At 43.8% G+C, this 24411-nt stretch overlaps 1 protein-coding gene across 1 annotated transcript in view; it reads right to left on the bottom strand.

The window, feature by feature from the left end:
• CALN1 (calneuron 1) overlaps positions 1-24411 on the bottom strand; it is a 322912-nt gene that overhangs the window by 164925 nt on the left and 133576 nt on the right. Inside the window, exon 3 of the mRNA XM_006088222.3 lies at positions 17504-17647. Within this exon, the coding sequence (XP_006088284.1) occupies positions 17504-17647 (144 nt within the window). The remainder of the gene's footprint in view (positions 1-17503; positions 17648-24411) is intronic.

Raw genomic sequence — 24411 nt, 5'->3', positions numbered from 1 at the left:
TACTGTGTCCCAAGGCATTTGGCACAGGAGGGGAGATGTCAGCAGAGGGGGGATGAAGTTCCTGCAGAACAGAGTGAGCTGGAGAGATGCGGGGAAGGTGGGTGCCATGCACACCGTTTTCTCTGATTGGACAGAGAGGAAGGATGCCCACTCACACCAGCAGGGCACTCCAGGTGAGTTCTGTCTAGTCTGAGACACTACTAGTATGGGCTAAAAGCAATCCACATACACGCTCTTTCAAAAAATGGTCAGGTCAGACCTTAGTTTCTCATTCAGGACCAATTTATGGCAGTGGTGGTGTTGTATCTACAGGGTATATGAAAAGATGTTGCTATAGAGAGACAGTCTTCAGGAGCACATACCCTCAGAAACCACAGAAATGTTGGGAAAGGATCTACTTCATGTCCTTCAGAAACTCCTAGAAAACATTGGCTGTGAAAGACAAGCAAAGAGAAACTAAGGAAACTGCACTTGTGGTTGAAATGTAGGAGGTCACAGAAACCATCTTCCTCAGATAATGAGAACAAGTGGAATGTCACAAAGTCATAGTTCCTCCCTTCCTCCCTCCCTCCCTCCTTCCCTCTCTCCTTCCCTCTTTTTCCCCTTCTTCCCCCCTCCCTCCCTCCCTTCCTTTCTTTTGTTTATAATCCATCAAAAAGCAGAGAAATCAAAGAAATCTAAATAAACGAAATTCCAGAAACTGATGAGACCTTCCTAGGAGAGAAGAGACTGGCAACTGCTTTCACTCATGATCAATATGGAATGAACGAGGAATCAGCCTAACTTTCAACAAACTTGTAACAGCTGCACGTGGGCTATTGTGACAGATTTGAATCCCTAGGAGCCTGGTGGCAGAGGACTCTATCCCCACCCACTTAACTACATGACCGATCGCAGCAAGGAGGGGGAAGGCTGGAGGTAGGCCAGGAGACCTGAGAGAAATCCCTCTGAGGCCGCCCCAGACTTCATGGAGTGCCTGCACTTGCTCTCCAAGGACCAGGAACAGGTGGCAGAATGGAGAAAGAACTCCTGAACACTCAGATACCCTCAGGTGAAAGGAACGTAAAGGCAACTCCTTAGCGACCAGAAAGCTGGCATGCCTCAGAAAGTCGGGCAGCTCAGCCAGGAAGCATAAAGAGATCTGCAAGGTCTCATTGGTGCTCAGATCAAAGGCCCTGGTGAATAGAAAGTCCTGGCACCTCCTTCAAGACCTTTGAGGTCACGGTGAACCAAATCTAACTAAAGCTGTAACAAAGACCCTGCCCAGCTCAACCACAGGTTAGAATGACTAAGACTCACTCTACGCTGGCAGAAGGAGGGTCCTGACATTCTATGGAGATAAACTGTTTATTTCAGTCTTACAAGTTTTTACACACCATATCTGGCATTCAATAAAAATTATGAGAAAAAGCAAGGAAGTGTGACTGATCGTCCAGAGAGGACAATTCAACAGAAGCAGACCTGAGATGGCCCAGGTATTCTAATGATCAGACTTTAAAATGACAATAAATATACTAAAGGATCTAGTGGGAAAGATAGAAAACATAAACAAATGGAGAATTTCAACAGAGGCAAAATTATAAAAAAGAAACAAAGTGCTATAGAAAAAAAATACAACATAGAAATGAAGAACTCATTACCTAGATTTCAAAGCAGACTGGACACAGCAAATAAAAGGACCAGTCAATAAAAAAGTGTCTATTGAAACACACACATAAAAAAGGAGAGTGAAAAAAACACAGCATTAAAGATCCGAAGAATATCAAATGCCTAACAAGTGTGTGATTGGCATGCCAGAAGAAGAAAACGTAGGGAATATGGAAAAATAAATATTCCAAGATATATATTGGCTGTGGATTTGCCAAGATTAATGAAAGAAATCCCATAAATTCAAGAAGCTTGACACACACCAAGCCTAATAAATGCGAAGAAAACCAGACCTAGGCATAGCATGGCCAAACTGACAAAAACATGCAAAATATCTTAAAACAGCCAAAGGAGAAGACACACTAGCTAACAAAAGGTAGCAACATTAAAAATAATTATGGATGTCTCACCAGGAACCATGGCATCTGGAAGATCCTATATAATAAAAGGCTAATTTGCAAATTGTCCCCTCCACCGGGAGTTCAACTGGGAGTTCGACCAGGAGTTTGACCAGGGGTGGGGCCAGCCCCCGCCCACTGGCCCATCCCTGATTGGCCCCCCACCCTGATCGGGGCGGCCCCTCCCCCCAGCTGGCCAGACCCCACCCATGCACAAATTCGTGCACCCGGCCTCTAGTAATAAAATAATTCCTTCAAAGTACTAAAAGAAAAAAACCGTTAACCTAAAATCTTCCCTCTTTCACAGATCCTTCAGAAATGAAGACAAAATAAAGACATTTTCTTCAAACAGATACTTGTATGCCAATGTGCATTTCAGCATTATTCACAACAGCCAAAAGGTAGAAACAGCCCAAGTGTCCATCAACAGATGAATGGACAAAATGTGATATAGCCAATGGGATATTATCCAGCCATACAAAAGAATGAAGCTCGGATACATGCTACAACATGACTAAACTTTGAAAACATTATGCTAAACCAAATAAGTCAACCACTGAAGGAAAAACATTGTCTGGTTCCACATATTCAAAATATCTAGAAAAGGCAAATTCATAGAGATAATAGGTTAGAGGTTCGAGTGGTTGGAGTAACGGGGTAATGATGAGTTCCTGCTTATAGAGTTTTTGTTTGATATGGTTTAGAAATAGATAGTGTTGATGTATGCACAGCACTATGAACATACTGACTGCCACGGAACTACACTGAGACATGCTTAAAATGGCAAACTTTATGTTCTCTATTTCATCGCAATAAAAATTTCAAAAAAATTCTTAAAAGACGTTATTTTTGTCCATCAGAAGCTGAGATTATTCCTCTCTAGTAGAAGTACAGTAAAAGAAAATGTTTGCCTGGATAGCAGTTGCATCCTGGAAGACACGATGGTGATTATTCAAGTAAGAGTAGACATGGTAAAAGAGCAGGCATTGGCTGGTACTAATTAGCAATCAAAGCCACGGCTGAACTCAATGTCCCATAAGAAATTATGGTACTTCCTTACAAGATAATATTATGCAGCTATTAAAAATAATGTTTTCAAATAATTTTCTAACACTAAAAAATGCTCAGACCATGAAGTAAAATAAAAGAAAAAATATGAAACTCACATACAGAATATAGAATGTGATCAAAATTATGTAAAATACTAGCTAGAAATATTGCACAATGGTAACCACGATTATTTCTGCAGATGAGGTTATGTTTGAGTTTTATGTCTTCCATATTATATTTTTTAAATTTCCTAAATATAAAAAAAAGAAGTGCAGTAAGAGAAATGCTAAAAGAAGACCTTTATGTTGAAAGAAATGAAACCCAATGAAAGCTCAGATATGCAAGAAGAAATAAAGAGCACCAGAAAAAGTAAAATGGTGATATATACAATATAGTATATGGAGAAGTAAAATAAATGACAACATAAATTTATATGTTGTAAGATTATTAGACTGTTCACAAAGTGGGATAAGATTATTTGAAGAAAAAAATGTAAGTTAAAGATCTCTATTGTAATATCCATAGTAATTACCAAATACACATATACAAAGCAATATAGCTAATAAGGCAGTAAGCAGGACAATATACAATACTCAAATATTCTCATTACACCCAAAAGACAGCAGGAAAAAGGGAGGAGAACACAGAATCAATGGTTCTAAGAAAAAGCATATATCAATGGTGGAATTAAATCCAATCTCATAAAAAATTACATAAATTGTAAATGGACACTAATTTTTTTAAAAAAGATTAGCTGACTTGATAGAGAGGAGACTCAATTATTTGCAGCTTATAATAAACAGACTTTAAATATGAAGACAGTAACAAGTTGAAAGTAAAACAGAAAAGTAAGCCATGCACATGATAAGCAATATAGCTGGTGTAGGTATATTGATATCACACAAGCAGATTTTAAGACAATGTCTTATCAGACATTTCATCATGATAAAAGTATCACTTTATAAAGAAAACAATCATTTTAAATGCATCTGCTATAAGAACCTGCCAAATTGGGGGGGGGGGAAGCAATGAATCATTTATTTTTATGGGTATATATTCAAAAACCTAAATTAAAAAACAGCATGTCCAACACAACAGGGTATTATGAGAGAAACTCGTCCTAAGGAGGACTCATTCCTCAACTAATAAAAGGTTTTGGTGTGTTTTTTAATTTTAGAAAATACCATTAAATACATATCAACATGTAAAATAATAACTATAGGATTGTCTCACTATGTGACAAAAAATTACTCAGTAGCATTATTGACTTAAAAACGGAAAGATAAACCACAAATAGCATATTAACCTACCTACCATAATAACTAATATCCATCTCATATAGCAAGCAATGCTGTTTGCAAATGTAAATTCAAACTGAGGACATTTCCATTAAAATCAGAAGAAAGAAAAATGCCTGGAAAAAAAACCCATTATTATTTAATCTACAAGTTCTACCTACTGAAATAAAACAGAAATGGAAAATGAGAGGGACCTCACATAGCGCAGACTCAGAAGCCGCAGGTAGCCTTTTTACAGGGATTCCGTGCACATAGGGACTGTAGGAGACACCTACTGGGCTGCTGCTTCACTTTCCTAGGTTGCTGGTTATAACTCCCTCAGGTCTTCCCATTCTTTTCTTGGCACAGGAAGGGGATCTGGCTGCTGTCCCGGGTCCATCTCTGCTGGAGCCTGTTGCCTGCATTAGACAAGCTGGATCTGCCTCTACTGGGGAAATGAGAGCCCTGGGGACCAATGCTGCAGTTCAAAGGTCAACACTGTCTCAGAGCACAGCAAGTGCCTGGCTCTCAAGTAGATTTACCAAATCATGTTTAAAATGCATCTACTTTGCATCCTCAACAACACTGAGAAGATGTCATAAACCAAATTAGAAAAGTGACAAGAAAAATGACACAGAGCCCTGGCTAATTTGGCTCAGTGGTTAGAGTCTTGGCCCACAGACTGAGGGGTTGCAGGTTCGATTGCCAGTCAAGGGCATGTACCTCATTTGTAGGCTAGATCCCCGGCCCCGTCAGCATGCAAATGGTAGGCAACCAATTGATGTGTCCCTCTTATATCAATGTATCAGTGTTTCTCTCTCTCTCTCTCTCTCTCTCTCTCTCTCTCTCTCTCTCTCCCTCCCTCCCTCCCTCCCTCCCCCCCATACTTTTTTTAAAAAGTCAATGGCAATCCTCAAGTGAGGATTAAAAAAAATTACATAGAGATAAGAAAGTATTGGTATAGATATAAAATCCCATGATCTGTAGACTGTTCACTGGAAAACCTCAAAGTAGTTGGGCAGGGGGCAGGGAGGGGGGGAGAGAGATGGAGGATATAAATATATATATATGAGAAACATAGAAGCCTGTGTTTTATCTTTTGAAGAAAAAGGTGGAGAAAACAAAAAATGTGGAGACCTCAGCCCAGATGGAACCCAGATAAGGCTAGAAAGAGGGACTGAAATAAATATGGAGCAAAAGTGAAAAGCAAAAGTGAAAAGCAAAAAGGGCCAAAGAAATGTTTTCTAGGGGAAAAAACTCAGTCTAAAAATTGAGAGTGTGAACCATATTGCAAGGAACTACCAATAGCAACAAGGAACTACCAATAGCACCAACCGCCACCGACAACCACAGCACAGCGACTTTCACACTTCCCAGATAATGATTAGATCCTAAAAAAATTACGATGCTCACAGGAATACATGGTAAGTTGGTTATGTGCTTCGTCACAACATTAGAAAACAAAACCAATGGCGTAGCAATCATAGAACTTTCAAAGCACAAGGCTGTAACCCCCAAATTCTATGCCTAAACCAAGTTGTCATTTGTGTGTGTCCAGAGAAAGATTTTCTCAGATTTATAATATTCAGAAGATTTAGGATCAAGGTAAACTTCCTGAGAAGAAGAAATTTTGGAAAGTTTATGCCATAACAAATATATGTTAATTGAAATAAGAAGCAGAAAATGACTTAAGTATTGGCAGGGTGTAGGCACAGAATCCAGTCAAAGGTACAGGCAAAGTATTTCAAAATATGGTCCTAAAACTGACAATATTCTTTAAAATTAAAAATAAAAATTATAAAGAAAAGGTGGAGGGAAGGGTGGTTGGTATATTTATAACTATCATATATTGAAATTAAAATGAGAAAGGGTGAAACATTAAATTTCTCATCTCCTATAAAAGAAAGTATTATTCCTTTGTAACTGACGGTAGGAGTTAGAGATAAGTTCACAAAAACTTTATGGCCATTACTAGAAAAAGTGATAGCAACATCTATAATTTCCAAACAACTGAGAAGATACTTAAAAAAAAATACACAACACTTTAGTAAAAAAAAAAAAGACAAATTCAATAGTATGTACACTTGGAAACGAGCGTAAAACAAAAACGACAGATTAAGATCCAACTGAAAGTTCTGAAATAAATGAGAAGTTAAACTTGCCAATAAAAAGGCTCTCAGAATAACTGAAAAGAATGGCACATGCTGTGTAAAAGTTTCACCCCTAACAAACCACACAGGAAGGGCAGAAGTGCAGTGCCTCGTGTTCCTGGGAGAAGCTGAATAATTGGGAATATTCTCCAGTGATCACAGATAGCAATAAAAGCAATGCAAACACAGGCAAAAAGGGTATACGTCAAATATCAACAGCAAGCAGAAGCATAACTCAAAAGCGTTTAAAGGATATTTACATTGATAAAGGATAAACTCCAGTATGAGAGCAGGCAGAGCTTTGGAAATTAAAAACTGTTGAAACTAAACTGAAGAAGCAACATAGCAGTGGGAGACTTCAATCATCACAGTAACTTACCTAGAATAAAATAACCAAAAGTACAGGTGGATGGCATATAGGTAATATGATGATAATTTCTAAGCATATACAAAAGCTGTATACCATAGAGCAGCGGTTCTCAACCTGTGGGTCGTGACCCCTTTGGGGTTGCAAAGCTAGCTGGATTCGCTCCAGATGGCCGCAATGGTGTGGTTGTAGAAAGCAGCCCAGGTGCCCACAGGGGTCACCTAAGACCATTGGAAAACACACATATATAATTACATATTATTTTTGTGATTAATCACTATGCTTTAATTATGTTCAATTTGTAACAATGAAAATACAACCTGCATATCAGACATTTATATTACGATTCATAACAGTAGCAAAATTACAGTTATGAAGTAGCAATGAAAATAATTTTATGGTTGGGGGTCACCACAACATGAGGAACTGTATTAAAGGGTCGCGGCATTAGGAAGGTTGAGAACCACTGCCATAGAGGCACTATCTTCATAAAAATTCATCTTATTCCTGCTTACAGAGAAAATCCTAGCAAATAGGTCATATTTATTTTCTAATATGAAATGAAAGTAGAAATTTTAAATGTAAACTAGAAAATTAAAATCCAGGGAATTTGAAAATAAGATAAAATATTATGAACTATGAAACAAAATATCAAAATTTGGGAGATATCATTAAGCTCTTAGCTGTGGCAAATTTCTCATCCTAGTTACCTTAATTATCAATTAATGAGGAATTAAAAAAAGTAATCTACTGAAGAAATGACATCAAATAAGCAAAACAGAAATAAAAACAATAATAAATAAACACAAAAACATCCTACAGTGCAAACTATGGGATAGGAAGATAAATTGCCACAACAGTAGAAGACGCTCTCATCACTCACTGGTTCATTTACACAAACTCCAAAGTCCATGGGGCCAAGATGGTCCATGGAAAAGGAGCAGTAGGTATAAGTCAATAAGGAATGGTGGAGACTGTGGCATTTGCCCTGCCTAGAAAGACAACAACTCAACTCCACCTAATTATTGCAGTGAAGGAATGCAGATCTAGTTTTGCCAAATTCTCCAATACTTTAAAAGGAGGGAAAAATGAGGATTTTTAATATGAGATTCTCTGCTATATAAAATGATGTGTGAGCCAAATAAAACATAGCTATGAGCTGCATTTGGCTGGTAGACTGCAAATATGCAACTTCCGATCTAGACTACTTACTTCAGCTTGAATCAATTTCAATAACATATTTTTCCAGAAAAACTCCATTTCATGTAGATGTTCAAAAGTATTCGCACAAAACCGTATCAAGTATTCTCGTAAAAAATTTCCCATATTTTTTTCATTTCTAGTTTATTTTAGTGATAACTCTCTTTAATTCTTAAATATGCTATATTTGTCAATAGTTTGCTCTTATTTTCAAAGAATTGGCTCTTGGATCTGTTCATTAAATTGAAAGGTTTTTGGTTTTTAATTTTCCAGTTTCTAAGTGGGTGAGATTTTTATTCAAACTTTTGTTATTTCTGGTTTATTGCATGTAATAAAAAATATGCCTCTAATGTTTGTCCTTGGGAATTTAATTAAGTTGTCTTTGTGGCCTAATAAATAACCATGAATTATTAATGTTCCAGAATCACTTCAAAAGGGTGTTCTCTTTTAAAGGGTACAAAATTTATATTGCACACACACCCATGCATACATGTTCATATACACACACATTCAAAGTCATCAATTTACTTAGTTTTATTTACTTGATCAATCTAAAAGGAAAGTTTAAAATCTCCCACAATAATTGTTTTTACCCCTATTCACAGTATTTCCAAAAGTTTTTCCTGAGGTAAAAATTTTGCAGTGAATGTAAGGTGACATTCTAAAATTTTTTTAAGCCTAAAGTCCTTAAGTCATTATTAGTGTTGTTCACAAATTATTTCCAGTTCACTCCCTTCTGGGCATGGAGTCAGATTCTACTTCCCAATGGTCCTTGATATTAGGCACAGCCATGTGACTTGCTTTAGCCAATGAGATGTGAATAGGGGTGACAAAAACTTCAAGAATCGCTATGTGATTCCTTCAGTCTCTTTCTCTGGCTGTAGCTATCCTGAAAACAGACACAGAAGCCTCCCTCTGCCAGGATTCCTGAATGAGATGGCAAAGAGGTAACACACAGCCAACTTACAATGGACATACAGAATGAGTGAGAGCTTTATATTTTGTGGCATCGGGCGGCTAATATTTGGGGTTATTTATTACTGCAGCATAACTTAGCCCAGTGATGGCGAACCTATGACACGCGTGTCAGAGGTAACACGCGAACTCATTTTTTTGGTTGATTTTTCTTTGTAAAATGGCATTTAAATATATAAAATAAATATCAAAAATATAAGTCTTTGTTTTACTATGGTTGCAAATATCAAAAAAATTCTATATGTGACACGGCACCAGAGTTAAGTTAGGGTTTTCAAAATGCTGACACGCCGAGCTCAAAAGGTTTGCCATCACTGACTTAGCCTATCCTTAATGAAAAGGACTTAAAAAAAAAAAAGATAATCTGCAAAAGGAAAAAAAATGGATAACCAAACCAACATATGAAAAATAGATCATCTTATAAATTAAAATAAGTTCCTACTTTTCACCAATCAATTAGTAATGATTTTGTTAAATAATACTCAATACTGGTTAGGGTGTTCTAAGATGGGCATTCTCACATATTCCTTTTTTAAAAGCCTTGTCTGAGAGAACTGTTATTTATGTACTAGAGGCCTGGTGCACAAAAATTTGTGCACTCGGGGGGGTCCCTCAGCCTGGCCTGTGCCCTCTCACAGTCCAGGACCCCTCAGGGGATGTCAACCTGCCAGCGTAGGCCCGCTCCCCGGGGGATCGGGCCTAAGCTGGCAGTCAGACATCGCTCTGGCAGCCCAGGAGCCCTCGGGAGATGTCCGACTAATGGTTTAGGTCTGCTCCCCAGCCATGGGCTGGCTTCTGGCTGAGTAACACTCCCCCTGTGGAAGCGCACTGACCACCAAGGAGCAGCTCCTTCATTGAGCGTCTGCCCCCAATGGTCAGTGCGTGTCATGGCAACCGGTCGTTCCTGGTCATTCCACAGTTAGGGCCCATTTGCATATCACCCTTTTATTATATAGGATGAAGGATTTCATCGTTCTTAGCATTCACATAATACTCTTGCTTATGGAGATCCAGCATGGTGTCTTTTCATGATGATACTGTATGTGGTCTCAGGAGGAAAACTTCCTAAGTGGGATTCTGAAATTGGTTTGCTTATCTATGATCTTAAATGAAGTGCTAACATTCTCACTAATAAAAAATAGGGTAATGGTACCCATGTTATGCACTGTCATCATGATTAATATCATCTGTGGTTTGTTGGGCTAAACTAATTATTGAAAGCAAGGCTATGAAAACCCATGTAGCTGCTATGTCTGACCTTTACGGTAGCAGTGGTGACTACAAGGACTGTGGGTGGGATGGCTGCTTCTGAATGCCCTTGAGAGAAACAAGAAGTTCAGGAGTTAAAACTTCTAATTCTCAGTTGGGTCCCAGAGAACTAGGGTGGCCCCAAAATAATATTTCCTACAACTTCAGAGAAGACCCCAAATTTAATTGTGCAATCTGTAGAGTTATAATAGAAATTGAAATCACAGACCCATCAAGTCTTGTAAAATTTGGGGCACTAATTGAAAAGAAGTGAGACCTGAGTCTTGGGGGGTTTAGAAAACTGAATGCCCAAATCTTCCTGATGTCCTCTCTGCTGTCTCCCTGAGGTCAGACAGGAGCAGCTTGAAGAAATTAGCGACCCTGACTACCTGTAACAAACAACTGAGGCAGCTGCCTTGAAAGAAGATGCCTGTTTTCCAAAACTACGCCTACCATGTTTCCCTGCCTCTAAACCCGTGATTGGAACCAGACTGGCACATCTCAGGAGAAGTTTCAAGTCTAATATGAGAGAACACAGCATTGTAAGGTGTAGCTAATTTACATTAGTGTAAACTTGGGGATAGGTTTAGCAGTAGATTCTATGGAGTTAAAACAAGGGAGACAGAGTATCATGTTAGTTGCAGATGAGCTTAACGAAATGGGTGCACGTATCAGAAATTCCGTTTTTATTATGTTGGCTCGAGTAGCTGGAAGTGGCCCAAACAGTTAAGTTTTTAGCTGAAATTTGGATTCAGTGTGGCCAACTGTCAATAGGATTAAGATGACAGACCTTTCCTGGCCCAATGCAGAGGGAGGAACTGCTTAGGGAGATGGGAATGTTGGAGTGGACTTGTCACAAACATCCACCGCCACTACATATCCCAAGAGGGCCTGAAGGACTCTCCCCTCGCTAAAGCACCAAGACATCCAAAGACACCATCTTCAATTCACAAACTCTGCTTTAGGGTCAGGCTTGACTCATATAAGGATAATCTGGGGAGTGGCTAGAATTCTTCACACAGCCAAAGGAGGTAGCAGGAGGCTATTTGGAACAGTAATTGGTAAGCAAAACACCGATATGTGGGTTTGAAATATCTAGGTAACATCACAACTTTGGCATGTATGTGTGTGAGATGCTGTGTGTGTGTGTGTGTGTGTGTGTGTGTGTGTGTGTTCTGTTCAGTCACTGCTTCAGTATCCCATTGTCACTCTAAGTGACCTATATCCACTAAGATCACAAATATATATAAGATATGTGGTTAAGATCTTATATTCATACTAGAGGCCCGGTGCACGAAATTCGTGCATCAGGGAGGGGGTTCCCTCAGCCTGGCCTGCGCCCTCTCGCAATCTGGGACTGCTGGCTCCTAACCGCTCGCCTGCCTGCCTGATTGCCCCTAACCACTCTGCATGCCTGCCTCATTGCCCCTAACCACTCTGTCTTCCTGCCTGATCGCCCCTAACCACTCTGCCTGCCTGTCTGATTGCCCTTAATTGCCTCTGCCTTGATCCCACCGCTGTGGCTTTGTCCGGTTCATTCGGCTATCCGGTCTAAATAGCATATTATGTTTTTATTATTATAGATGGCTTTTACTAGTTAGTTGGACCTGGGCAAGTTGCTTGAAACCTCTGCCCTTTGTTTTTCTCATCTATAAAATGAAGATCATCATAGTACCTACGGCTGTTATGAGAACTAAATAAATTAATACATAAAGTGCTCAGAACAGTGCTTGGCCCATGGTAAAGATCCTGTAATGCATTGGCTAGGATCCTTGTTACTCAGTGTTACTATGGGGCATAGAGAGCATTACGTAAGTGTCAGCTATCATCATCATTACCCAGTTAAGACTTCCCACAGTTAGATCAAAGTGCATTCGGCAATAAACCACTAACACAGAAGGATGTTTTTAATCACCATGATTTCATGACAATCATGCTTATTCACAAATGCAAGCATTTGGAGAAGTATTTTCCTATAACTGACCTTCACCGGAACTTTGGCTCTGTGGATTACTTCCAGTTTTTAGAGTTACAAATCTCATGCACTGAATGAATGGCAGGAGGCTAGGGAGGGGCTGCACTGCCCTGGGGAGGCTCTCAAATGAGGAGACACAGTTGGGTTTGCTTCCCGTTTCTCAAAGTGTGCCCCAGACGAGCCCCTCTCCAACTACGACGTATGCATGAATCTCCTGGGACTCTTGTTAAAATGTAGACTCTGAATCAGCAGGTCTAGGGGGGAGTGTGGAGAGGGGGAAAGCGAGGTGCCTCATTTTAAGCAAGCCCCCAGGTGATGGGGAATCTCAGGTCCCTGGACCAGTTAGAGGAGCAAGGAAGCTGAATGTGAGAAGCAGGGCGCCTGCTTTCAGGCAGGGTTGACCGACCTGTCCGCTTCCTTCATCAAATTCCCAAAGTGAAAATGCCTTATCTGCCTCTCAGCCATTGACCTTCTATTCAGGCCTTTGCTCAGACAAATATTCACAGGCTTGAAGATTTCTCTTTAGCTTTAGATTTTTCTTTTGACCAAAGGGGCCCCAGTTACAGCAAGGCACACATATTGCTGTCCATAATCTGACAAGCTTGTTAGAGGATGCAGGCTCCTGGGCCCCATCCTGGAGATTCTGATTCTGTTCGTCTGTTTTATTTTTATTAAGACACCTCTGGGTATTTTCTGATGTACACTCAGATTTGGGACCCTCTGCTTTTGGCTAAAAAGCCCCAGCTGCTTCCACCTCACACGTGGCATTTCCACACCGTGCAGTCTGTGGACAGCACCTTCCCCCACTCCCAGGAGAGCAGTGTGCATTCTAGCTCACAAGGGAGACCCCTGCCAGCCCCAGAGCATCCAAGTCAGTGCACTGATGTGTTTGGAATGGGAAGCGGACGTGAGCGCTACTCAGAATTAAGCATATACTCTTCTCTCTTCTATCAGGTAGGAGATCGCAAATGAAAATAGAAAGGTCAGAATCTTAGGAACTATCAGCACAGGACTAAAACTTGCAGCAGATGGGTAGCGAGCGAGGGAAGATGTAGACATTCAGGCTAACAGCGATGACACTGCTAACTCTCCCACGGGACTCTGGCCATCATTTTGTCCTTTGCAGCTCAGTTTTGCCTCAAAATGAATCAAAAGTGAATCTTTCCAACCATAACAATAAGCCGGTTCCACACATAATGGACACCAGATAAATCCTTTTTGAATTGAGCTAAACTGAATCAAAGCTACTATCCAAGCAGTGGTGAACCTACGAAAACAAACAAAACACTATAAACCTGTTGAGAGACAAGAATTCTTTTCAAAAAACCCCAAATTTTGTAGGAATTTCATGAGATTCTGCATCGTGGAGGAGCAGAAGGGAATTAAGGAGGAAGAGGGCAAGGTCTAAGTTTGTTTCAAAGAGGGAGGAACTTCCATTCTTTAGGAAGAAGAGAGAATTGTTAGGAAACACAGCAGGGCAATGAAGGGCCGCGGCCTGCTGTGAACGTCACCTGGTCTGACTGTTTCAGGGAACTACTTGCAAAGCTAGCTGGATTCGCTCCAGAGGGCCGCAGTGGTGTGGTTGTAGAAAGCAGTCAAAAATATCCCTTGGGTTTGAAGACATCAAGTCTGTATCGCCGGGAGAATGGTGCAGCAGGCTGGGAGGGCCTGGGAGCCGGGGGACCCCAGAGCTGAGGGAGCAGCTGGAGTGTGTGGTAGAGCCCACAGTCATAGTCACTTTCACTCAGCCTTTCTCAGCCCACCTCTGTAAAAGACTTAAGCTTCGGAGATACTTTCTGGGGGACTGTTTTATCAATCCTTCCCAGGATGGTCCATAACTAGTGCCATGATGCACTGGAGAGAATCTGAAGGAGAGATCCCAGCAAAAAAAAAAAAAAAGCATCCGGGAAGTGTGAATGCTGTCCCTGACTGGCGTTAGGGCAGTCACCTCGCTGCGGAGGCTGATGAAAAGAGTGGGACAGTGATCAACAGGGAGTGCAAAACGTAGGTCAAGTTCCAAGAAAGAACCTTAGCAGTGATGGGCCAAAGAGGAAGCCCAAGGCACGGGGCAAAAGATTTGGTTTTCTATTTAGTACTTAACTGAGTATTTCAGTCCATGCAATACACACACACACACACACACACACACACACACACACACACACACACAGAGTCCCAGCCTTAAGGGGAAATTGGCCACGGGGCCAAGAGAGCAATCCCAGCCCCTACCGCCTGACTTCCATTCTGTTCCCTAGAAAACCAGCTCCGCACATAGACTGGACCTGTGGGGCCCCTGCAGGCTCTGTGTCCAGGAAACCCCACTGAGCTCCCTGATCCAGGGAGGCTACTGTTACAGGCATAGCCAGCAAGGCACCCACTCCCAGGGAACCACCTAATGAAAGCCTCATGTGTTGACTCGGGCTGCACACACACTCTCAGGCTAATTCTAGCTGGGCTTCGCGCCGAAGGTATGACCTCACCGTCGGGAAAACCAGGGACCCCAGAAAGAGAAGACTGGTGTGTGGGCCAGACCTGCTCCTAATCGCAGCCGGCTGGGATGGACGGAGACAGCCACCTCTCCTGGAGCTCCCGAGGACCAGGGGTCAGGGCCTGTGGGCCGGGAGGCACAGACATCTTACAGCTAAGAGCCCTCAGTTCTGGCCCAAGCACTCCTTTTTTTTGGCATCATCCCCATAAAAATCTCTACCATTCCACAAGGTTCACGCCAAAGAGAAGTTTAATTAGGTAGGGCCAAATCTCTGTGGAGAATTCTCAGTTACAGAAGCTAGGAAGGAAGGATATAATTAGAACCTGACTTTTTAAAAAATAGAACAGCTCAAAAGACCCCCATTAAGAGAAAGACACTGCAAAGCACCGTTCAGAACCTGGTACCCCAGAAATTTCACTTAGCATCATTCACAAACCATGTAAAGACCCACATTTCAGCCCCAGACTGGCTATTTTTCACGTAGCTCTATACTCGTAGGCATTTAATAAATTGTGTCGGCAATTCCTCTGCCTACACAGCAGCACTGTTTTCAGATGTTCTGTATTAAATCTTTTGTAGGCAACAGAACTTCGAGGAAGCTGTGCTTCAAAAGTAAATAAATGTGATTTTACCTGATGTGGTCACCGTGAAATAGAAAATGATTCGGGCTTTTGTTAAAGGAACGAAGAGAAATTCTCTGCAAGATCTGCTTATAAATTCTGCCTTCAGGCATTGGTGGCTGAGTATAAGTTGCAAAAAAAAACCAACCTGGTGAAATACGAAGTCTCTTAAATTGCATCCCATACGGAGCGTTTGCCTGAGTCCTGATGAGCCCCTTAAATAACCATCGCATGAGATCCCTCGGGACTCCAAGGCCTCAAGGAATCAGGGAAGATTTGGAATAATGTAAAAATTCCTCATAAGCGGGGGAACATTGAGTGATACACAAAGAACAAGGATTGACTCTGATGAAGACCCGTCAGTCTCCTAAGAGTTACTCTCCAACAATAGCTCCCGCTTGTTTTTTATTAAATGTTGCTAATTCCATTTGCTTTTAGTCCATTTGACTAGGTTTTATTATACTAGTTGTGGGGAGAATCAAAGCACAAAACCTCAAAGAACTTATATACTTATGTTCATAGCCCACGGACAATAGTGTGGTGAAGGCCTATGGGGGAGTGAGGGGGTAGGGGCTGGTGGAGGGGGGAGAAGGAGGGGGAAAATGGGGGACATCTGTAATAAGGTCAACAATATATATATTTTAAAGCACAAAACCCTTAGTTCCATATACAGATGTATATATTAAAATGTTTATTATTTTAAAGAGAAAACTTTTTTTCTGGAAATGTATCTCTGAAATAATGATGGGAGTCAATGGGAAAGCGGTTTTGTTATACAATATGTGCTTTGCTCGAGCTTTTCAGAAATACTTCTAAAATTCAAGAAAGGTCCAGTCAAGCCTGCAAAGACAAGACAATTCACAATCCATCAAAGCTGCAAGGCCAAGGCTTGGCCTGCTCACACAACCAAACATCCTGATACAGCATCTCTGTCCTGAACTGGAAAGGGACTGTCCATGGTTGCACCTGGAGGCCGGTGCTGTGGTTCACTCACCACATGGTCACCCAACTGTCCATCTTCCAAGTTCCACAGGATACTAGCAGAGAGCCCCGTTCTTCCAATTAGCCTGCAGCTCAAGCAAACATCTCCCTACAATGGCCTTGGTTCAGAAAGACTTCTTGGGCCCCTTCTCTGCTTTCTTTCACTTGGTCTATACGTCATGTTCCACCAAGAGTCCCAACAGTCCACCACTATGCACCCCTTATGCCTGGAATCAAGCTGCTTTTCAGAGGGGTAAGTATATGTATTAACAAGAAATAAGTAAATAAGAAGGCTCCTCCTTGGATGTTCAGCTCAGGCAGGTATAAATGTCAGGAGGGTCACACTAGTTTGGGATAGACTTGCAGGGTTTTAGAGTGTGTGTGTGAGGGGTGGGGGTAGGGGGAACCTTAAAGATTATCTAATACAATGAAACTCTTTTACCCAGTATGTAAAACAGAGAGAAAAGAAGCTGTTATAGCCACACAATAAAATATGATTTGTCCATAAAAGAGACAAACGAAGTATTGACCCGTGCTGCAACATGGATGAACATGTGAGCATTATGTGAAGCGAAAGAAGCCGGTTACAAAGGCCCACATGCTGCACGGCTCCATTTGTGTGCAATATCCAGAAGAGGCGAATCCAGAAAGATCAAAAGCAGGTTAGTGGTTGCCTAAGGCTGAGGGGGGCTGAGGGGTTGGGGGTGATGGCTAGGAAGCACAGGGCTTCTTTTTGGAGTGGTGAAATGCTATAAAATTGATTATAGCATTGGTTGCACAAATTTGTGCCACAGGTTAAATGGGTGAATTTTATGATGTGTGAATTCTATCTCAATAAAGCTGTTTAACACACACACACACACACACACACACACACACACAAAACAACCTTGTTCTCACTGCTCTGCCAGCCAGACCTCCCTCGCCCTGTTTCCTCTCATGGCCCCAGAACCAGCTCTGTAGGCACCTAGAGCTGAATGGAATGATCTAGTCCAAGTTTCTTCTCCTCGAATGTTAGCCAAGACATAAACCCACATCTTTTAACTCCAAGTGCAGGGCCCTTTAAATCAAAAGTCTCGCTAATGAGTGGAGGCTCATCTGGGGAGAGGCTGCTGGCAGGGTCTCACCGTCCATGTCCAGGCGCTGCATGATGATGGCCAGCTCCACCTCACTCGGCATGTACCCCAGAGAGCGCATGGCCATTCCCAGCTCCTGCTTGGAGATGAAGCCATTCCCATCTCGGTCCAGAACCCGAAAGGCCTCTCGGATTTCTACAAGGAGAAAGCAAAGAAAGTCCAATGGTCACGTGGCTTGGTCTATAGCATTGAAATTATCGGTGATTATCTACTGAAAATTCCTAACTATTTCACACATAGTGACATGTCAAGACCCTTTATTTCAATAAAAGAATGGCCAAAAGAGGAACCCAAAAAAAGGAAGAAAGAGAAAATGAAAGAAAAAAAGGGGTAGGAGGGAAAAGGGACAGGAGGAGAGGGGAGGAAGGAAAAGTGCTGTGGACAAAGGAGGTAACTGGCCCTGCGCATCCTAAAACACTGTGGTAGGTACACAGTTAGACAGTGGTCCCAGCAGAGAATCACGTTAACCAAGGACACCTCCTGAGCGAGGATGAAGATGAGGCTTCATCTGTGAGGAGAAAAGCTGCCTCTTAACCTTGGCCATCAGGAGGAAAGGGGAATGAGATTCCTACACAGACTTAAGTCCGGCTCCCTGCTGCTGCAGGAGCTGTGCAGAGAGGTTCTCAACCTCATAGTAGGATAGGAGTTAAGTATCCTGCTGTTTTTATTTCATCCTGTAATTTACAGTTGTTTTATGGCTATAAACAACTTCAGATCGATAGGAGTGTCATAAAAACCCAAAAAACATCTTTAATCACATTCGCTGGGGCTGGCAGAGAATTTGACTGTGCTATCAACAAGGCCATTTCCCTCCGGCAGGGGGTCTCCCATCCTCCTACCCCAACCGGACTTGCTCTGCTTTCCACCCAGTCCCTCCCTCCAGAGGCGCTAGTTCTGGGTTGGCTGAGCATTTCCTAACACATCACAACCCTGTGAGGCATGACATGAATTCGAGATTACAGTCCGAAGATGAGACGTTCGTCCATCCATCGTCTCTGAGCACCAGACTTGGCCAGCTTTGATTTTTCATCAGTAAACCCAGTGCAAGCCCAGGTAGGGCAGCTGCCAACCTTCGTTCGTCATGTCACTCAACAAGTACTGGCTGTCTGTACCGCAGAGAAATAACCAGCACCTGCTGGGGGTCCTGGTGCTCCTTCAGAGCCCGACACTCCAGTCGGGAAGGTGAGAGCCACACAGAAACTTGCAGTGTCCACTTTTCTAAATATCTGATTGCTCCCAGCAGATACCTTGAACCACACCCTTTCCTACACAGGCTCTGCCCTTTCATACCTTGAACCACACTCTTCCCTACATAGGCTCTGCCCTTTCCTAGTTACATTAATTTCCTGTGGCTTCTGTAACACAATTTGGTGGCTTAAAACACCAGAAATTTATCTCACTCTGAAGGCCAGAAGTCTGGAATCGGTATCTTTGGACCAAAGTCAAGGTGTGGACAGGGACCCTGGAGGCTCTAGGGGGGGATTTGTTTTTGCCTCCTTCCACCTTCCAGTGGCTGCCAGCATTCCTTGCCTTGTGGCCCCATCACTCCATTATCTGCCTCTGTGGTCACACTGCCTTCTCCTTTTCTGTCTGTGATCTCTCTCTGCCTCCCTCTGATAAGGACCCTTATGTTTGCATTTAGGGGCCACCAGACAAGTCAGGATAATCTCCCCATCTGGAGATCCTTAACTTAATTACATCTGCAAAAACCCTTGTGCCAAGGTAGCAATTACAGGTTCCCGGGATGAGCACCTGATACTTTGGGGGCTGTTTATCAGACTGCTGCACTATCCCACCCAGTTCTTCCACCTGACACACCCTGCCTTCCTCTTTAGCTGCCAAATCAAATTAGTCCTTCAAGGACAAGTCAAGGACAAGCTGTGGAACCCACAGAAACATCTTTGCTCCCTACAGCCAAAGTCATCTACCTTTCTGTCAACCATTCGGTAGGCCGTTCATTACTTTCACATAACATCTAGATGACCCATCTAGAAATAAGGTGACTGGTGTAGAAACCAGGGCTTCTCCTCTAAGCTCTTCATACACTTCATTCATCTTGGTATGTTCCCACCCACATTCAGAAGGAGGCGCTAGACAGACAGCTGTTCAATGGATGGTGGGTCTGAATAAATTAGGATCATACTTTGGTAGCAAATCCATCATCGATACCAATTCAGGATGCTGAATGCTTTCTGCTTATAAATGTGGGCTCCAGCAGAGACCAGACCAGCCAGCGAGTCAGGACCCCGGGCTCCTGGCCAGGTGGATTCGCTAATTAAGTTTGCAGCCAAAGCCTGAGGCCTCAGTTTGCTCATGTGTAAAATGAGCTGGCTAGCCACGAGGATCCCTAAGCCCTCCTTTCTGTAGATCGGTGGACACTGTTAAAATGTTTAAGAGAAGAACAGGAAGCTGTGTTCTCTTTCATACCCTATTAGTCTGTTGTTCAAATGCTCGTTTTTCCATTGACAATATAGAAAAAAACTTTAGTCCACTCCAAATTCTGAATCAAGGGGTTTGTCTGCACTTTAGGCTTTCTCGTCAACAAAACCTGCCCAGGATTACCTACAGGGGCCATATGTTTTCCTACCAAGTCCTTGGCGGCCTGAGAAGAGCTTAGTGCTGCTGCTCAGCTTGAGGTCATGGCGCACGGTGCTCAAGACCACGGCCTCACCTGAGCCCAGATCCCAGAAACCAGGGGCAGGTGGATGCGGAGACTGTGTCCCTGAGGTGGGAGTGAGGTGGGAGTGAGCACAGGAGGAAGTCTGTCTGGCTCTGGAACAGTCTCCGCCCCCATCGGTTTCCCCATCTGAAACATAGGTTGGGCTGGGTCTTCTTCTGGCTTTTATAGCAGGGTTTTACGTGGGGCTGACTTGTACTACGCAACAGTAGAAAATGTCAGATGATGGCAAGGGCTCTACCTGGGGTCACAGAAGAGGCCAGCTGGAGGGTCAGCTGCAGGCAGAGCCCTGCCCCGTGTCCTGTGGACCACTCCCTTCCCCAGGCGCCATCTCCACTTCCCACCCCTCAGATTCCAGCCTGCACGCTCTGGGCTGTTGCTATCACTCAGAAAGGGTGATGCCCTCCTGTTGACAGGACGGGGCCTCATTCCTGTGCTCCCCCTGCATGCGCTAGACCTTTCCGACTAATGAGCCTGTTTCCTTACACTGGACACCCCAGAGGGGCCTGGTTGCAGGTGTTGGAGAACTTGGTCTGGAAATAAAGGCCTTGGCATGTGTGCCTGCTGATCCCCACCCAGCTCTTGGGCTACTCCCAGAGTTGCCTCACCCCAAGGCTCCCGGATTTGGTAAGGCAGACCAAAGATGGGGTCACCCCAGCACTGCCCTGCTGTGAAGGGACATGTTCCTTCCAGGCCTCGAAACCCCATGGTTGGTCCCATCTGCAGTGTGTAACCAGGCAGGCCCTGTCCCAGCTCAGCACAGGGCAGGCAGGCACATACTGGCTCAGAGTTTTGTTTTCTGTGGCCCCCAGGTGGGTGGGACAAAGCCTTCCTCCACTGTTTGCATAGAATGTCTGCTCCTGGCTCCCAGGATAAAGCTCACTAACTTAATTTCTTTCAAAATATCAGAGAGTAAAAAAAAAGTACGAAACTAGAAATCCATAATGGGCGCCTCTGGAGAGTTAGTGTAAGGGAAGCCCAGCCAAACGAGAAGCTTATTAGGAGGAAATGGGTCTTGCAGTCTGAGACATGTGATGTGTGCCTCATTTTATTTTTAATAGCGAACAGGGTGTGAGAAATACGCCCATAAAACCAGCGGAGACACTGGAGCAGGCCAGGTCCCACTGCCTCCGGCGGTAGGCGGCCTGCTTGCAGCATGGAGGGGCTCTGGCCGCTTTCCCACTGGGAAGTGGGAAGCACAGATCGAGTTTTCAGAAACAACCCAGGAGTGTGGTGTGCTTTCCACGGGAACACATCCCCTCTTTGGGCCAACGCCCCTGGAGCAAGCGTGCTGTGCGTTTGGTTTTCAATTCAGTTTCAGGCTCACGCGACACACGCACAGCAGGCACCGGCATGGCCACCTCACTCCCAAAAGGGGCGTCTGCGATGGGGATCAGAGCCTGCCCGACAGTCGCTGTGTGAAAGGAAACACGTGAAGGCACATCTTCTAATAAAAGAAATCCATTCTCTGCACATGGACTTTCTCAGAACCAAATCCGCATTCCCACAGGCATCCGGGCTTCTCCTGCCTGGAGGGATATGGTGGTCTGGAGCCAAACAAGGCCTGTGCTGGACATGGTCCTGCTCTAGAGCCCAAGAGATTACTTCTCATTACGCCAGTAAGTCTGTTTCCTTTCTTTTCTTTTCTTTTTAAAGAATAGTTTATTGATTTTTAGAGAGAGGGGGGGAGAGACAGAGAAACACTTATTGGCTACCTCCTGCACGCCCCGTACCAGGGATGGAACCCACAACTTGGGTATATGCCCTGACCATGAATTGAACCAGCAACCTTTGGGTGCACAGGACGATGCTCACCTATCTGAGCCACACTGGCCAGGGTGTAAGTCTATTTTCTGAAACATATCCACACCCATCACTGGTACCATCTGTATCCTGACCCAGTGCCCTCTGAGCGCCAGGCCTCGGTTCCATGATGCACCCTAAGGACACAGGCAATTGGAGCAATAACAACAGCAAGGGCACACCTACCATACAGAACAGACTCATCAATCAGGCTGCTGAAGGGAGTGTGCAGCAGATGAAATCCAGACCTCAGCCAGAGCCAATATTCACTGGCTCACGTCTGGCTTTGAAGACTCGGCTGAAATTCACAGCGCTAATGTGCAAACTTAGATCAGTAACGAAGAGCAACAGTTTCTCATCCCAATCCCCATGACATGCAAAACCTGCTTATTCTCCACAGAAATGTATCGTTAGGAAGACTGTGGGCCTAAAGCACAAAAAGAGATGGCTCTATTCACAAGATGAATTCCGTTGATGCACGTCATTGAGAAATTGCAACACTGGAGGTAGACGCAGTTCAGCAAGGCTAGGCAGGGCGGTTATTAAATAACAACGCAAATGTACCAGGAAATAGAAGATACAAACTTGGAGGTCATTTTTTCAGAAGAAATAATAAGACAGGCATTGAGCCAATGACAAGAGATTTAGGAGTGTTCCCACCTTCTCTAGGGAAGACAAGAAATGATTAATCAATGGAAAGTTGCTGTTTACTTATTGTATCCCAGTACTGAGCCACAATAGATAGGAAGCAAAAGAAACTCTGCAGGCTGTACGAAGCTTATATTCTAGTTGGAAAGACAGAGAGGTGACCAGACACTCATAACACAGGATGACAAGCTCAGTAACACAAGTCTGCACAAAATCCCATGCAAGTGCCTCCAGGGGGTGAAAGACATGACAGAGAGACAGGTCTTGACTGTTTGGCATCTTCAGGCCATGGAGAGAGGGGAAGGAGGCAGAGTGGAGAGAAAGTGTCAAGATGGGCACGTCTAACACACCAGCTGCACAGTGGATGTAGAAACACTGAGACGAGGGTGGAGAAGTGCACCAGGGCAAGATCGCAAAGGGCCTTCAGAGCCATCTGAGCTTTATGCTGAAGGCCCAGGGGGTTGGCAATCTCTTATACAAAAGGCCCATGGCTGTTAACACCGTAACACCATAACACCGTCACTACCAAAGGAGCAGCGGCTCTCGCGGCAGGGCTGGGTGCGAGCTACTAGCGGCCCAGAGCTACTAGCAGCAGAGAGCTATGAGTGGTGGAGGGGTGGGCGCAAGCTAGGAGCCGCAATGGGCGGGGCGGCAAGCTGAGGCAAGCGGAAGCGAGCTACTCAAGCAAGATTTTGTGTGCGCTGGGCCTCTAGTTTGTAAATAAAGTTTTATTGGTACACAACTGTTGTCCACTGTCTACTGCTTTTGTACTATACAAATAAAATTGAGAAATTATGGCAGAGATGGTTTGGTCCACAAAGCTTAAAATATTTACACTTCGGCCTTTAAAGTTTCTGAACCCCACTGTAGGCCACAGGGAGCCCTCACTGGGTTTAAATTTTACAAAAGGAAAAGGATCAGATTGATTTTTAAACTAAGGGCTCCGCATCAGGGTGGCTAAGATGAGAATGACAAGCGATGAGAAGCAGGGCCTCCATGGAGGCTGACACAGAGTCGAGGGCAGGCCAGGAGCTTGGAGCCCAGCAACCGGGAGTTGGTGGGAGGGCCCAGGAGGCTTTCCTGAGAGAAGGTCACGTGCAGGGCCAGGGCTAGGGAGGATCTGAGGCTCTAAGGCTGATGCTGGGGTTGCTAGTTTGCCTGATGGGGTGAGTTGCAAGGACATTAACTGAGAGAGAGTTGAGGAGCATGCACAGGTTTTCAGGGAGGGAAAGGGGGTGGGGAGTGGTCTAGCCAGCATGTGGACACCTGCAGCTAGCATTTGGAAAAAATGAAAATAGAATGACCACAATTGCCATAACACACTGATTCAGTCCCAGTGTGGGTTTTAGTGTGAATGAGTTCCAATTTCATTATCATCCATCAGTCCACAAAAACAGCTAATGGGTTCCAGCAATTATGGAACACAGAGGGGAGAGCTCAGACATGAAGGGGACAGGGCCCTCAGGAGGAGGCGGGACGCAACACACACTCAGAAGTGCCCAGCAGCTAATAACCCTGGCTGGGGACAGGCCACAGGGATGGGGGCGGGGAGAGGTGGCAGCATACTAGTCACATGTTTCACCTGGCTTGTTTTTCTCGGGGCACCTTTAAAGGATTAAAGAATCCTCACTCCTAGGCAACTTGCTGTTTGAGGTGTAACTGAATCCATTTCAACACGTGTATTGCGCGCCTTCCTGGCTCAGATTTGATGAATGCTACAGCGGGACACCAAAGCATCATGTCAGAGAGGGTCCGCCCTGAGATGGGGGCA

This window comes from Myotis lucifugus, unplaced genomic scaffold (assembly GCF_000147115.1).
Source record: "Myotis lucifugus unplaced genomic scaffold, Myoluc2.0 scaffold_45, whole genome shotgun sequence".
Taxonomy (NCBI): Eukaryota; Metazoa; Chordata; class Mammalia; order Chiroptera; family Vespertilionidae; genus Myotis; species Myotis lucifugus.
Note: the sequence above shows the minus strand (reverse complement) of the source record. Positions and strands in the feature narration are given on the sequence as shown.